Consider the following 14,959-nt stretch of genomic DNA (forward strand, 5'->3'; position numbering starts at 1 on the left):
ACGTAGCGAACACATACAGGCTGATGTTGAATGGCGGTTTTCTTTTAATAGCTGCCGAACATATTTCTTAAAGTCCGAATTTATAGGGAACACAGCAAGTTGACACCTGAAAGAACACAAATGTCATCATTGTGGAGTTATAATGCATGACTTTTATTTTTTACTTATTTTTATTTTTTCGCATATTGCAAAACAACAAACATTATTTGTGAGTAGCAATTAGGGGAAGTAGTACCCAGCATCACGGGCATACAGAAAATGTCATGCATGCATTTATAGGGCTGGGTATTTTTAGATAAAATAAAAGACTTGTGCGCTCATCCTGTTTCACTTGCTACAATAGCCGCAGTCACAAGCCTCACATATACAGTCGAACCCGGATATATCGATAATTCGGTATACAAAACTCGGCTTGTGACGGCACTTACGATGCCAAAAAACGATACCGCATGTGTCGCGTAATCAGTCCACTCACATAATAAACCCACCCTCCACTTTTTCACCCGAAAATTTGAAAAAAAAAAAAAGGCGTTCAGACCAGCTCGCTCACATGCAAGCGATTGAGCGATCTCAGCGACGAGCGGCAGCGACAGAGCGAAAAATTTCAAACTTGTTGGAACTGCGTCCCCCTTGCCGCTCGAGCCACCGCGACAGCTCAATACAAGGTTTCTGTGTCGCTGCGGCAGAAATCGCGCAAGCGTTTTCGCTTGCATGGGGATGGGGCGCGTCACTCCGTTACGGTTAGGATCCTCGCATCCACAGCTCATTTCTTGGCAGCGTGCCAAGATGCTGCGCAGCGATAACGTCAGGGCGCGTTTATCTTTTTATATTTTTATAGCTCCTCTGGTGGCGGGGAGCGAACTTGGCAGAGTGCCCGTGATGGCTTGATTGCACACTGCCTGGTTCGATTTATCACGCTGCGCTTGGGGCAGGCTCATGATCACAGCAGCAGACCGCGTGTGTCCGGTGATTCATATATGCAAAGATAAACGGCTCCCGCCAAATAAAAGAAAAGAAAAAAAAAAAACAAAAGCCTGCCGCTTCTTAACGTCCGCAGTCGCCATATCTTACGCTACGTCGCGCGTACAGCACAACGATAAGAAAGGATGACTAAAAAAAAAAAACTGAGAGGGCTGCCGCTTCTTAACGTCTGCAGGTGCCATAGCCATGTCAGCCGCCGCGCGCAGAGGGTTCGCAACACGCGCTGGAGAAAGCGTCCGACGTCTGTCTGAAAACGGGCTGAGCTGGCTTGGCGCATGCGTAGCGCGTGCTGAAGGAGAGATAGCTCGGCAAAAGAATGGGCACACCCACGCACATGGCTTGCAAACGTCATGTGTTGGCGCATGTGTTGGCGCGCGGGAAACAATAACTGCAGATGCGCGCGCCTTTGGGGAATGGGCGCGGCCCTGTCCAGAACTGTCCCCTCTCATTCCTTCCGCGCGTGGCTTGAAAAAGTCACGCGGCAAACAGCCGAGGGTGATGCGATCGTCTTTGGGGAAGGCACACTTTCCAGTGCGTGGTGCGAAGTTCGATATATCGAACGACCGGCGAAATTGAGTTCGATATATGACGCGGCTTTCCTATACTTTTACATGGAATTTTCAAGGGGATATTCAGTGAGTTCAGTATAACCAAAATTCGATATATCCGGGTTCGATATAACCGGGTTCGACTGTACTGCTAAGTGTGGTAAGGCAAGCGATATTGATCTGCGGATAGTGCCAAATGGTTGACAGTTTCAATCCCTACCTCATTACATTGTTTTAATGGCGCGCCATGAAGGTTAAACGAAAAAACAGCATTTTTCAGTGATATGGATGAGAGAAAAAAACCGGTGTGGTACAAGCTAAGGTGGAACTCTTTTTCGATGCACCTCACATAACTCACAGAAGAAATCTTGCACTAATAAAAAGAAAATTAGGCAGCGTGGTGATCGCCATCACCGTAGCAACAACAATCATTCGAACTCACGCTAGACGAGAGCAGCTAAATGGTAGAGGAATTTGCTGGCACGTATACTTTGCGTGATACTTTTTGCAAGCCATGTTCTGGAGACTCATCTCAGTTACGCCTGGACATGTTGACTATATTCGATTCATCAATGGATTGAATGCTTAAAGACTCTAGAATTCCATTTCCCTTGAAGTGCCGCAACGTGTTCTGTCAGAATACCTGGGCATATACCCAACGTAGAACATCTCTCGGCAGCTTGTATACATGATGCTGTAATCTCGGGTGAGTTGGCGCAACAAGAAAATCGGGAGCAATCCTCTTTCAGATCTTTTATGCGAAAAGGTGATGCGCAGTCAGTCTACAGACATATTCTATGGTAAGACAGACAAAAGTAAAAAAAAAAAAAAAATGGTGCCTCTGCCCGTGCCACTAAGTATAACGGGCTAAATCTCTGTCTCCAGACAAACATAACTCACTGTAAGCGATATATTTCATCTGCCTTGGCACCGAGAACAAATTTGCAATCTTTCCAAGCAGGCTAAATAAGATGCCATTTTACAATTCAGGCACACAGTTGATCGAAAGTGCGCCTACAGTGTGAGAACCATGCATGAGCACATCAACACAAGGCCACAAGAAGAAAAAAAAAGCTCAAGGGATCTAAGTTGCTTCTTTTCTTCAACATCCTTATTTTGCATACAACAAGGAACACGATAGCATGTCGGCATTATCGTCAACAACGAGCATTAACCCAGTCGGCCACCCAGCCCCCTCCTACCATGCTGCCGCTCCTCAATTCAGCTACTCTCAAGCATGGCGGGAACGCGCGTGGCGGGAAGAAAGTAACCTAGGTTTTAACCTGTCATATAGATTAGGTGGAAAGGTGGTAGAGCAGTGCATCCCCGGTTTGATATATGCAGGTGATATTGTGCTGCTATACTCCGTTTCATACATCAAGTGCAACACTACCAAAGCTACAGCTCTTTTTTGCGCTCTCCGCATCCGCGATAAAAAATAGTGCCTGCTCTTGACGAGAAAAAATAATAGTTGCTTTGTCGGCAAGCCTAATACATTTTACATTTGCCATCAACTTCATAAAAAGCACCTTTTTTAGGGAGAAAAGGTCGTATTCGGCTGATTTGTATGTTTTTTTTATGTCTTTTTTGTTCGTGCCGCGTTTTGCTGCCCCGCAACCTTGCCAGCTGTGCCACCAAATGGTGCTGGCTGTGCCCTCCGCGCTGCGCATCTCGTTTTGAGAAAATGGTTCTTTGGTGCGCATTTTTTCTATAAGATCCGCTCTGTGAAGATGTCTATGCATGCGGAGCATGTTATTGCAAACGTGTATGCTCGGAATAGAGCCCGTTTCGGCAGGAACCACTCGCCTACAGAACGAGCGCGTAGTGATACGCCTCCTGTTTTTTTTTCTTGCGGACTACTTGCGTAGCTTTCGCTGCGTTGCACCTGATGTATGAAACGGAGTATAGCTAAGAGTCTGGAAGAATTGCAAACTCTAGTTAAGTATTGCTGAGACGAAGGGGACACTCTAGGATTCAGTTTTAACGCAGTTAAGTCGGGTCTGATGATTTTCAACGGCTCAACTAATCAGGGTCTTAAGGCCATGAAATACCCAGAGTAGCAGAATATAAATATCTCTGGGTATGGGTAAACAAAGAATTGGCAAACATTGGAAAGCCTGAGCAATCACTTAAGGCCAAAGGGCAAAGAAATGCCGGGATAATGAAGCATAGGGCATTGTGGGGATACAACAGGTATGAGGTTTTGAGGGGTATTTTGAAAGGAATTATGGTGCCCGGGCTTACTTTCGGAAATGCGGTTTTGTGCCTAAAATCAGAGGTACAGTCGACATTAGAAATAAATCAGAGAGCCGTTGGACGATTAGCACTAGGTGCACACGACAAAACCACAAATGAGGCGGTACAGGGAGATATGGGCTGGGCATCTTTCGAAGTATGGGAAGCTCAGAGTAAAATATTACAGTAAAACCCTGTTAATTCGGATTTCGCGGGACCGGAGAAAATTTCCGAATTAACCGAATGTCGAATTATCGAGAGGGGCAAAAAAAAACGCAACGAACTGTCCTACACCAACATACCTTTATTTTTTGAAAAAATCTGTTATAGATGTCTGCTTTATGCGAGAAACTTGCATCGCAACTACTATCTTACGCACCTCTGCCAAATGGTGCAGTGCACGTACGCTGTCTGCAGAGCCTGCACAAATGTCCTCCAGAACGCTCAGGGCGTCAACAGCCTCCGTCACAGTGTGATGCGGCAGTTCATCGCATGCATCGTCATCGTCTTCGGAACTGGGCTGTTCGCTTCCTAAGGCTTCTGCGATGATTTCACCGTCGGTGAGGCGGCCAGCAACGACAACATCACTGTCGATAGCGACGTAATCACTCAGCCGAACATTCGATGGCAGAACGCTTTCGTAGTCTTCATCATCTTCATTGGCATCGAGGCCGTCCACACCGATGGAGTCGGTGCTATCACCGAAACCACTATGTCGGAAGCAGTTGGCGATCACTGCCGGTGGTGTGCCTCTCCACACATGCACCAGTATGTGTAGTGCACTTAGAAGTGTGACGTCATACTTGCGTCCAGCTTCCGTGCATAAGAGCATACGTTGAAGCACCTGCTTCCTGTACCGGCTCTTCAGGTATTGAATAATTCCCTGATCCATCGGTTGGAGGGAAGCAGTGGTGTTGGGTGGCAGGAAAAGTAATTCAATGTTTTCGAGCCCGGACATATTGCTGTGTGCACTGCAGTTGTCAACGACAAGCAGCACCTTGCGTTTTTGGACTGAAAAGCCGCGGTCAAGTTGTCGTAGCCATGCTTGAAATATTTCCGACGTCATCCAAGCCTTTTTGTTCGCTCGGTATTCTACCGGCAGCTGCTTTATATTCTTGAAGCACCGCGGCTTTTGAGATTTCCCAATAACCAGCAGTGGCAGCCGCTCCGTGCCGGTCATATTCGCAGCAAGCAAAACTGTCACTCTGTCCTTACTCCGCTTGCCGCCGACACACGGGTCCCCTTTAAAAGTGATTGTCTTATCAGGCAGAGCCTTGTAAAAAAGTGCCGTTTCGTCTGCATTAAATACATTGCAGGGCTCATAGGCAGCAAGGCGCCTCGGAAGCTGAGCCCTCCAATCGTTCTCGACGCTTTCATCCACGGCGCCTTTTTCGCCGCAGACACTACGGAAGACTAGATTATGCCTTTTCTTAAATCGGTCAAACCATCCTTCTGATGCACGGAAGGCTTCAATGTCCATCATTAGTGCGTACCTTTCTGCTTGTGCACAGATGAGGGGTCCACTCAAGGGCAGCTGTGCATTTCGCGTGTCAGAAATCCACCGAAGTAGTGCCTCTTCTAGCTTTGGGTGCGCTGCTGTCCGGAGTCTTTTTCGCTTGTCGCTGAACTTCTGTCCGTCGTAGGCTTCGAAAATCTGAGCTTCATTTTTTATGTATGAGCTCAGCGTGGACCTCTTCACGTTAAACTTTGCCATGATGACTTGTCGAGGCATTCCTTCCTTTACGGCTTTCAATATCTCGACTTTTTCTCCCAAGACCTTCGCTTTGCAGTACTTCGCCCGCTTTGCTGGGGCCGCGGTAGCCATCACGGGGGCCTAAGAACGCAGCGCTATCGGGCTTGTTCCACGGGAAAAAATGAGAACAGGGGACTGCTGTCCACACTTCAACACCAGCTTGACGCACACACCTCGCGAAAAAAAAAAAGCGCACACCTTGCGTACGACACGCTCGCAACAGCTGAGACAAAGCGCGCTCTACGATGCACACGCAAAGAAAACAAAGGGAAAATGGCGAAGTACGACCAGCAGCAGAAAACAAAAAAGTATCCCATCGTGCCTTTTCCCATTTGATGTTTATAGCAATGAGTATGGTGCTGTTACATTTCGGTTGAACACCAGCGCCACCCGTGCTATAGTGGCCAGGCTTATCCCTCATTCACTATCATCATCATCGTCAGCTGCCCTCATGGCCGCCTTTTACACATACATTCAAGCTCCGCTGCCTGTCCGAATTAACCGAAGGGCGGCCAAATTTGTCCCAATTAACGAGAGTTTTGCGCCATAGAAAAGTAAATGCGGTTGACGGGACCGGATGGGCTGTCCGAATTATCCGATTTTCCGAATTAACGAGGGTCGAATTAACGAGGTTTTACTGTATATGAGGAATGCCTGAGAAAATTGGACAGGTAACAGATGGGCCGCTAAAGTATTTAAATACCTATACCTAAAAAGCGTTGACTCACAATGGAGGAAAAGAACTAGGAAACTAAGCAGTAAGTATGCTGGTCGCAAGGACGAAGAAATAAAGTGTGTTAAGGAACACGTGAAAAACACAGAAGGAAAAAAAATTGGATAAATTTGATGGAAAAGAAACTGAGTGTGGAATTGTACCGAAAGTGGAAAAGACAGATCAGGAAGGAAGCTTTCTTTAATAACTCAAGAGACAGTGCCCTACTTTTTGAAGCTAGATCAGGGTGCCTTAGAACACGCAGCTACAAAAAGAAATTTAACAATGAAGATGACTCATGCGCTGTATGTGGTAACTCCAGTGAAAGAATCGACCATATTATACTCGTATGTAATGGTATCCATCCGGAAGTCGATGCAGGCGCAGTCACTCTTCTTGAAGCTCTGGGGTTTAGAGATACCAGTGGCCGTGTGAATAAACCGGCGGTGGAAGCTAGCAAAAAACGACCGGAAGATTGGTGGCTTAAAAGCAGAGAAGTGACATAATGTTAGTAATGTGGAAACAAAATTCAGTAAATAAAATGATGGTATAGTTAACCAATCTAAAACAATAATTAAGATATGGGGAAAAAAATGAACATGATAGCTACTGCTACCACCCCGTTTCGAAGGGGACGCTCCTATATTCCATCCATCCGTCTATAGGCGGTCAAGTGACGTCACTGGCACCATTTTGTGGTACATAGCGCAGCTTCAGCAGTGCAAGCTGGAACAGACAATGTTAAAAATATGCCTGCAGCCTTCTGCCGTGCTTCATGCACCACAAAATGGGCCAGGATGGCGTAGGTGCATACTCCCTATAGCGCCACTTTTCTGCGAGTGCATGCGACTTGGGGCAGTCCTTTGTACTGAACTTTGATGTCACAACTCATGGAAATTGAAACTGATCTGTCATTTCTAAGGCCCCGTGCAGCATTGGTGATAAAATAAACTGACCTCATAAATTTGGTGCTTATGTTGCTAAAGGTGCAGTACAATCAGTTCGCAATATATCATTATTAAATGGATTTCGAAATAGTTCGATATATAAAATGTGGCAGTAGGTAAGCTTATCTGTATCACATAAACAAGAAAACACTGTACCTACACCCAATGCATTTAATGTTTACTGATCTTTAGTCACTGGTTCAATTCTCAGCTGCCGTGGCAACATTTGAATGGAGCTGCAATACGTCTCTGTGATTACGGCGCTCGACTGCTGAACCCAAGGACACTGTATCAAATCCCGGCCGTATCAGCCACTTTTTGATGAAGGCTAAAAGCAAAACGCCCATGTACTGTGCGATATCAGTGCACGTTAAAGACCTCCAGGTGGTCGAAATAGACCTGCCACTATGATGTTCCTCACAGCCTGTGTTGCTTTGGGACATTACTCTATTAACCAGACTTGGTTACCCATATGGTAAGAGACATCGGCGCACATTAAGACCCCAGGGGGCCCAGATTAATTCAGAGCCCCACACTGTGGCGGCGCTCATTGCCCATATGTCACTTCCAGATGTTTAACCCCACAATTCACAATGTACCCATGCCAGCAGCATGTTTTCTGCACCATTGTGCTGCTTGTCAGCATACTGACAGTGCGCCACTATCTAGGCGTTACTAGACCTAGCTCGGTTCATTTTGAAGCCACGATGGGCAGTGCTTTGGAACTAGCGACCGCCTTTCATGAGAGGTCTAGTCCTGTTACTAATATATCATGATTTCTCACTCAGGCTAAGGTGCTGTTGGTTTCCTCAATGTCTTTGGCAACGAAGCAAGCAACACACACCAGCCAAGGGTCACTGCTAGCTAGCCTTCGGTCAACTAGGTTTAGTTTCAATGTATGCCAGGCAGCATACCAAATTCCAGCTTTTCTGCATAATGGCAGTGCCATGTAGGAAATGAGTGCAAGACCAAAGTTGCCCTTGAATGCACAAATTTTGTGATGTGGTCGCTTGTGCTGTCGACAGGTGTCCAAGGCCACACAGCCGACCCAGCTCCACATGCAAAAAGGGGCCATGGGATAGCAGTTAAAGCACCACATTCAGTATATCCACTGTTCTACCGAGTGCAGTAAATACAAATAAGAGTGATTTGCTCTTAGTTTTTTCATTTTTACTGTTTAATAGAGCAGTAATTATTTATACCTGGATTTGCTATATCCGAAGTTGACTGTGGAGAGTACTTTCACATCCCAAGACGTTCAGGTTGCCCATTCTTGTTCAGGTACAGCCGTGTGCAAAAGTGGTATACAACACTCAGCCGGTGACGGAGCTCAGAAAAACTGCATCTAAATGTCATCTAGCGACAGCGACAGGTACAATGACTGTGGCACATGCATGTGGATAAAAGGAGGAACCACCCCTATTGTGTCGATCCCAGATAGCTATTGCTATATGTCCTTGCAATGCAATTTTCCCGGGATCTGCCACTGGCTGAGTGTTGTATACCACTTTTGCTCACGGCTGTACATCCCCCATTTCTGATGCCTTGCATTTCTTCTAAAACGGGAGCTACTTTCTAGGTGCTTATAGAATGGTGGCCTACTGATAAATATGCGAGCCACCTTGCAGTGTCATTCAGAATCTGTTTAGCGGGGCTTTATTTTATGTTTGTATTATTTGTACTCTACCTTTCTTACTGGCACAAAAGGTTATGCAATAAATTAATTTGATTCAAATGGTAATTTTGTACTGATCAATATTAACTTTGTCATGCCAGTTCTTTTTTTTTTTTTTTTTGCATTTTCTGACTGTTTCCTGACTGTATTTAACTCCTGTTAAATTCAGGCTTAACTTTGTCATACATGAGTTTATTGTTGTTATTGTGCAGGTACCTCCTATTTGCAAGAGTTTTGCATTTGTACAGTGAACAGTGTAGCCAGCCCCTTCATCTTGTACGATATTGTCACGGACACGGCCCATCACTTATCACGCTCCAGCTCGGCATCACTGTCTATGCCAATTCGATCTCATGTCCTCACACCGCTCATCCAGAAGTGCCAGCAAATGTGAGTATATGAGATGCTGCATTTCTGTGCTCTCCAGATATATTTTCATGTTTCTTAGCTATGACCAGGTGTCTCTGGTAGCGCACTTTTATGTTGTGCAGTTGAACCCACATATAGTGAAATTGATGAGTTCTAATTTTTTAATGCTATTACATGCAGGTTTTGTGTGAAGTTTTGAAAGGACAGTGCACAGTAAGGAAAAAAATTTAAGTTAAAAATTGAAGGGGGCATTAATTAAGCCCCACCTTGAGGATAATATGCAGTCGTGTTAATGGGTCCTTTCAACATGTTGCTTGGAGATATCACTTCAGACTTTTAACACGCAAGGCCTCTCTTGAGCCAAGTAGAATGGTGAAGTTGTCTGTGTAGTGAGTGGTAGCATGTCTGACTCGCTGCCAAAAGGTCATGAGTTTGATTCCCATCTGATTTCCCCAATTTTTTGGACTAAGACTAGGAGGTAGGTTTAAAGGTCAGTGGTGATATATTCAGTGTGTACAACGAATGCTTTTGCACAATTGCATTAAATATAACTGCTTGGATCAGTGCCACGAATTTATTAATTGTTAAAAATGTTAAAACTTGTGATCGAAATTTGTTTATTCGTAGGGGTGGTATTTGGAGCTACCGTAAAAACCGGACTATAGGTCGGACCGGAATATAAGTCGACCCCCTAACTGACAAATTATAAAAATGAAAAAATTCTTTTTCAATGGCACAAGTACCAAAAGACACCCTTACCTTGAAACAAATGCGACTCAACCAGTTGCACATATGGTATGTTGAGGCAGAAAAGGAAAGAAAAATAAAGAGCCTCGGCCCGTGCCACTTAGTATAACGGGCTTAAAGAAGTGCCATCAGCACTCGGTGTTCCCAGGTGGTCTCCCTCCCAAGTACTGACCGAGCCCAATGCTGCTTAGCTTCAGTGGTGACAGTATTTATTTTCACTTAAATGGTGCTCGTATGTACACCCGGCCAATTTTTCAACGGTATCACGCTACCATTGACCCGCGCATTTGTCAGCACCTTATCATCATGGCACGGAGCAGCGAAAGAAGCGAGAGTAAGCGCAAGTGTACATATGCGCGTACCTCGTTTGTTTCGCCACTCAGCGCCGTTAATAAGGCGCTGACAAGCACGCAGGTCGATGGTCGCGCGATACTGTTGAAAAATTAGTCAGGTGTACGGTACACAGAAAAGATGCGAAGTGCACAAACGTTGGTCTACTCAGAGTCATCAGAGTCGTCCAAACTCGAGTCGGATGACGAGTGCTTGTCACTCATTGCCCACGTCCCACAGAGCATCATCCTCTGTGCTGACCAGCGCGTTGCTGATGCTGCATTTTCTAAATGACTTTAGCACCATCTCTTCGGGCAGAGATTTCCACGTCGACGACACCGAACCACAAACAGTCGCAAACGATGGACGTCGCAGGCGGCCGGTGGGGGCGGTCGGGTTGTCGCCTGGCATCCATTCATTATAGAACTCGCGCACTCTATCTTTAAAAGGCTTGTTTAGCACAACGTCTAGTGGCTGCAGCACAGACGTCAGCCCACCAGGTAGATCACGAGATCAGTCTTGCCATCGCACAGGGCCCGTTTTACGTCGGCTGTGAGGTGGCCTCGAAACGAGTCGAGAACAAGCATGTGCGTTCGCTCAAAGAGAGCACCAGGGGCCGAATCCACGAAATAGTTTGCTTTGGAACGCGTTCGCTTTACCGTGACGTCAATTTGACGTAGGCATCTGGAGGAGAAGGGTGGGATGAACGCTGGGGGCAGAAAACAGCCAATCGGCTTTGCTGGGCTGTCCCATCTCGGTTGCTCTGCCTTGGCGCAGGCCTTCTCCTCGGCAGTCAAAGGAAATGACACCCAGTTTTTCTCTGTGTCGACACGCACGATTGCCTGAGCGACGGCCAAAATTGTTCGGCTCACAGACGACTGCGTGAGCCGTATACAGTAAAAGCTCGTTAATTCGACTCCCGTTAATTTGGAAAATCGGATAATTCGACCTTCGCGCCTGGTCCCTAGAATTATGTATAGGAGTCTATGGGACGAAACTCTTGTTAATTCTGACGGATTTGACCGCACAACGGATAATTCGGACAACTGCAGCTACCAAGGCTCGAAAACGAAAATAAGACGAACGCGGCGCAATAGCGATACCCAAAAGCAGCATCGCCATGGACATCAATTAATCAACTTGGCTCGACTTGTGGTTGGATGGGCGCTTTTTCTTTTTTCACGAGTCAACGTTACTGGCGGTGCCATTTTGTCGTTTTGCTGCTGTCGGTGCGCTACACTGTTGTATTGAAGATTGCTCGCTTTAGTGCGGCTCATTGCTTCTCTGTTGTGCGCTGGTATCACCGCACTCGCCCCCGATGGCAACACCGGTGAAACGGCCAAAGAGCTACAAGGCCAAGAACTTGGCTACCAAAGTGGAAATTTTGCGGGCCCTTAAGAACGGGCTCCCGACAAGTGTCGCCAGATGACAATGCAGATGACTGCCCGGATTTCGGAGGTGTGCTGCCAGATGCGGTGACACTCGCCGATTACATCAGCATTGATGACGGCGTTGCTACAGCCGGCTCTCTAACTGAGGAAGAAATTGTCCGGGACGTACTGCACGGGGAAGATTCGGAGGAGGAAAAGGGGCTGCGAGAGGAGCAGCCTCGGCCCCCTCGCACTGTGAAGGAAGCAGCAGAGGCCCTCGTTGTGTTAGAGGAATTTTGTTGGGGCACTGCAGATGGCATGCGCGCTGCTGAGCACCTGGAAGGACTGAGGAAAATAGTATCCGCGCAGGTTTCTGCGGGAAAGCAGACAAGCATCCGTGATTACTTTAAGTAATAAAGGTATGTTGAGATAAAATTGTGCATGTTTTTTTTTTTTCTCTCGATAATTCGGACATTCGGTTAATTCGGTCCCTAGAAGTCCGAATAAACAAGCTTTTACTGTAGTTGCCTCGCTGCCGACTGCCGCCTGGAAGCCTCCGGTAGCAAAGAACCGCAGCGCGCAGAGTACTTTCCGCTCTGTTTTGAGTGCGCTTTTCCTCATTGGGCCAAGGTGGGGTTTTAGCTCTTTGCATAGCTGGCGTACAAGCCTCTTCGACAGTCTGAAGTACCTTTGGAAGGCATCGTCAGGCATGTCGAAAGGATCGTCATGTGCGCACGACCGCCGAAGCCACTGATCACATTCGCTGAGCACTGCAAACAACAGCGGGGCGACAGAGGGCACGTACGGCATGATTCTCGCCCTGAAGCGAACGCCACTTACTGAGTTCCACACACAGCGACCGAACGCGTTCGCTTTCATTTGACTGACATGGCTCGTGACGTCAACGAAATTCGTGGTCCCGCCTGGTGGCGACACGCGACCAGTGGAGCGAGGCGACGAGAGAGAAAGCGAACTCTTTCGTGGATTCGGCCCCAGGTCGCCGCTTCCAGACGAGCCAGATCCACTCCAGCATTAACGCTTCGTTCATAAAGCCCTTTTCATTGGCCCGAACGATGACATCGCGTGGGAACTTCTCCTTCGGCAATTTTTTTCTCTTAAAAATGATGAAAGGGGGCTGCTTCTTCCCATCGGCTGTGCACGCGAGCATCACAGTGAATCGCGAGTGCTCGTTTCCCGTAGTTAGAAGCTTGATCTGCTTCGCCCCTTTCTTGGAAACAGTTCGGCTCAAGGGCATATCTAACCACACGGGTGTTTCGTCGGCGTTTCCGATCTGTCCCATCATGTACTCGCGCTGGTGCCGGAGCGCAATCACATAGCACTGAAACTCGATGAGTTTGTGTTCAAACTCTTCATGCAGTTTCTGGCACACAGAAGTACGGCGCCGTAGTGCAAAGCCCTTCCTCTTCATGAAGCGCCGCACCCAGGATGGCGAGCCCTTGAACTGCGTCCTTGAGAGTCCCGAGGCACTCGCAATCTGTACCGCTTTCACGCGGATGCATTTGGCAGTCACAGGCAGCGACCTTGCACGCAGCTCCCGTACAAAATCCGCAACCTTGGCTTTTAGTTCTGGATACGGTGCAGTCCGCCCACGAAATGATGTTTTCTTCTGGTTGCTGTAAGTAGCAATATGCAGCTTCTGACTCCGCCAGTACCGAACGCTCTTTTCGGATACTACAAATGCATGCTGTGCCACCAGGTTACCGTGAAGCTCCGCATACTCAATCACCTTTTTCTTGAAAGCGACGGTGAATTGTCGTCGGCTTCCGCGCATTTTGAAGCAAAAAAAGTCAAAAGCTGGCTTTTAGCAGAATAACTCTAGACTATGGTGGCTAGCTCCAGACAACGGAAACGCAAAATGGCGATGCCACGCCACGCTGCTGCTGATGGCGATGGAGATGTGATGAAGGCTGTTGACTTCAGCCGCCCATTGTTGCAAGACCTCCGTAGTTTTTCCGCCAATGACCGGTATATAAGACGAGGGTCGACTTTTCGCCACAATTTTTTTAAACAAAATTCGACCTATATTCCGGTTTTTATCGAAACGTTATATGTACAGCATATCAGTAGCTTTTCCACTTCGTGACACATCATCAACCTTCTAATTCAGAGGACATGTTGCCATTACATTTATTCTGTTCATTTTAATATATTTCTCTGGTAGCATCAGGCCTTACCTTACCCCTTTATGCTTCAGTGTCACAAAGTTTGCAGTATAATGATTGCACGGCGTGTACTGATTCCTACAAGGAGCTTGCATACAAATTTTTGTGTCAACGTGTTCCCAGTTTTCAGCACTTTCTGACCAAAATGTTTGACTCCACTGTGAAGAAGCTCTATGAATGAAAATGGGAATAGAAAATTTGCTTAATAGAAATTTTTTTACTCCCAGGGATGTTGAAGATTACCTGTGTCAAAACCGGATGCTTGAAACATTTGTTCAATAATTATCTGATGTCTGGTCTGTCCCGAATTTGTGACGTTGGTCATTTGCACCACTTAAAGAGGGAGAAACCTCATTCTTTTGACGAATAGATGCCCTCTTACCTGGAAAAAGAGCTTTTCAAGGCAGCGTATGCCATCCTCCCATTTGTTGATCCTACTTCAACCTTTCTATGTTGCGTGTGGACATCTTCAATTTCGGTCATCCTTAATAATCATAAAAAAAAGTTTTTCTCCAAAGCTGCAGTCCATGGACTGAGCCATTCTACACTCCTACTGTTTAGTGGTGTGCTACATGAGCATCCTCGACGGTGTCTTGGTGCTTTTTAGAAAGACATTTGTTGAACTTGAGTAGTAGCAATGATAATGAGGAGGACACCTTCAAAAGCGAATGAGCCCTAGCCATAGTAGTCGCTTGTTAGTAGATTGCTGTGTGCATTTGGTTATTCTGATGCTGAAAGTGGTCCCCTGTTTCTTTGCCACCTTCCTTCTTTATTCCATGACAGTGGCTTCATGTAGTCCTTTTGGCCCCTGCAGGTTCATCGCCTGCACCCACACCAAGATGTACCACATCACCTCTGTTGAGTATGATGAATTCATCAACACTCTCCGCAGCGCCCGTGCAGCTTTTATGCTAACTCCCGGTGGCATGGTGCAGTTCACAGAACTGCTGCACAGCCTGCGGCGCTCCAAGTCCTGCAAAAAAGATCTCTGGCAACGCATCAACAACATGGTGTCATCAAGTCCCCCCATCTGACGCCATCATGGCCTTTTAGGTGCACGCAATTGATGGCTGTAATTGAAACTCATTTCCTACCAGTGTTCCTTAGTG

General features: G+C 46.8%; 1 protein-coding gene across 5 annotated transcripts in view; it reads left to right on the forward strand.

Moving 5' to 3' along the window:
* Dora (zinc finger SWIM domain-containing dorado) overlaps window positions 1–14,959 on the forward strand; it is a 130,539-nt gene extending 115,580 nt beyond the window's left edge. For all 5 annotated transcript variants that reach the window (XM_084588407.1, XM_084588409.1, XM_084588408.1 and 2 more), the window contains exons 25-26: window positions 9,064–9,241; window positions 14,665–14,959. In XM_084588407.1, the coding sequence (XP_084444533.1) occupies window positions 9,064–9,241; window positions 14,665–14,884 (398 nt within the window). In that variant the 3' untranslated portion in view covers window positions 14,885–14,959. The remainder of the gene's footprint in view (window positions 1–9,063; window positions 9,242–14,664) is intronic.

Source organism: Amblyomma maculatum, chromosome 1 (genome assembly GCF_055883805.1).
Source record: "Amblyomma maculatum isolate TAMU_Amacu chromosome 1, ASM5588380v1, whole genome shotgun sequence".
NCBI lineage: Eukaryota > Metazoa > Arthropoda > Arachnida > Ixodida > Ixodidae > Amblyomma > Amblyomma maculatum.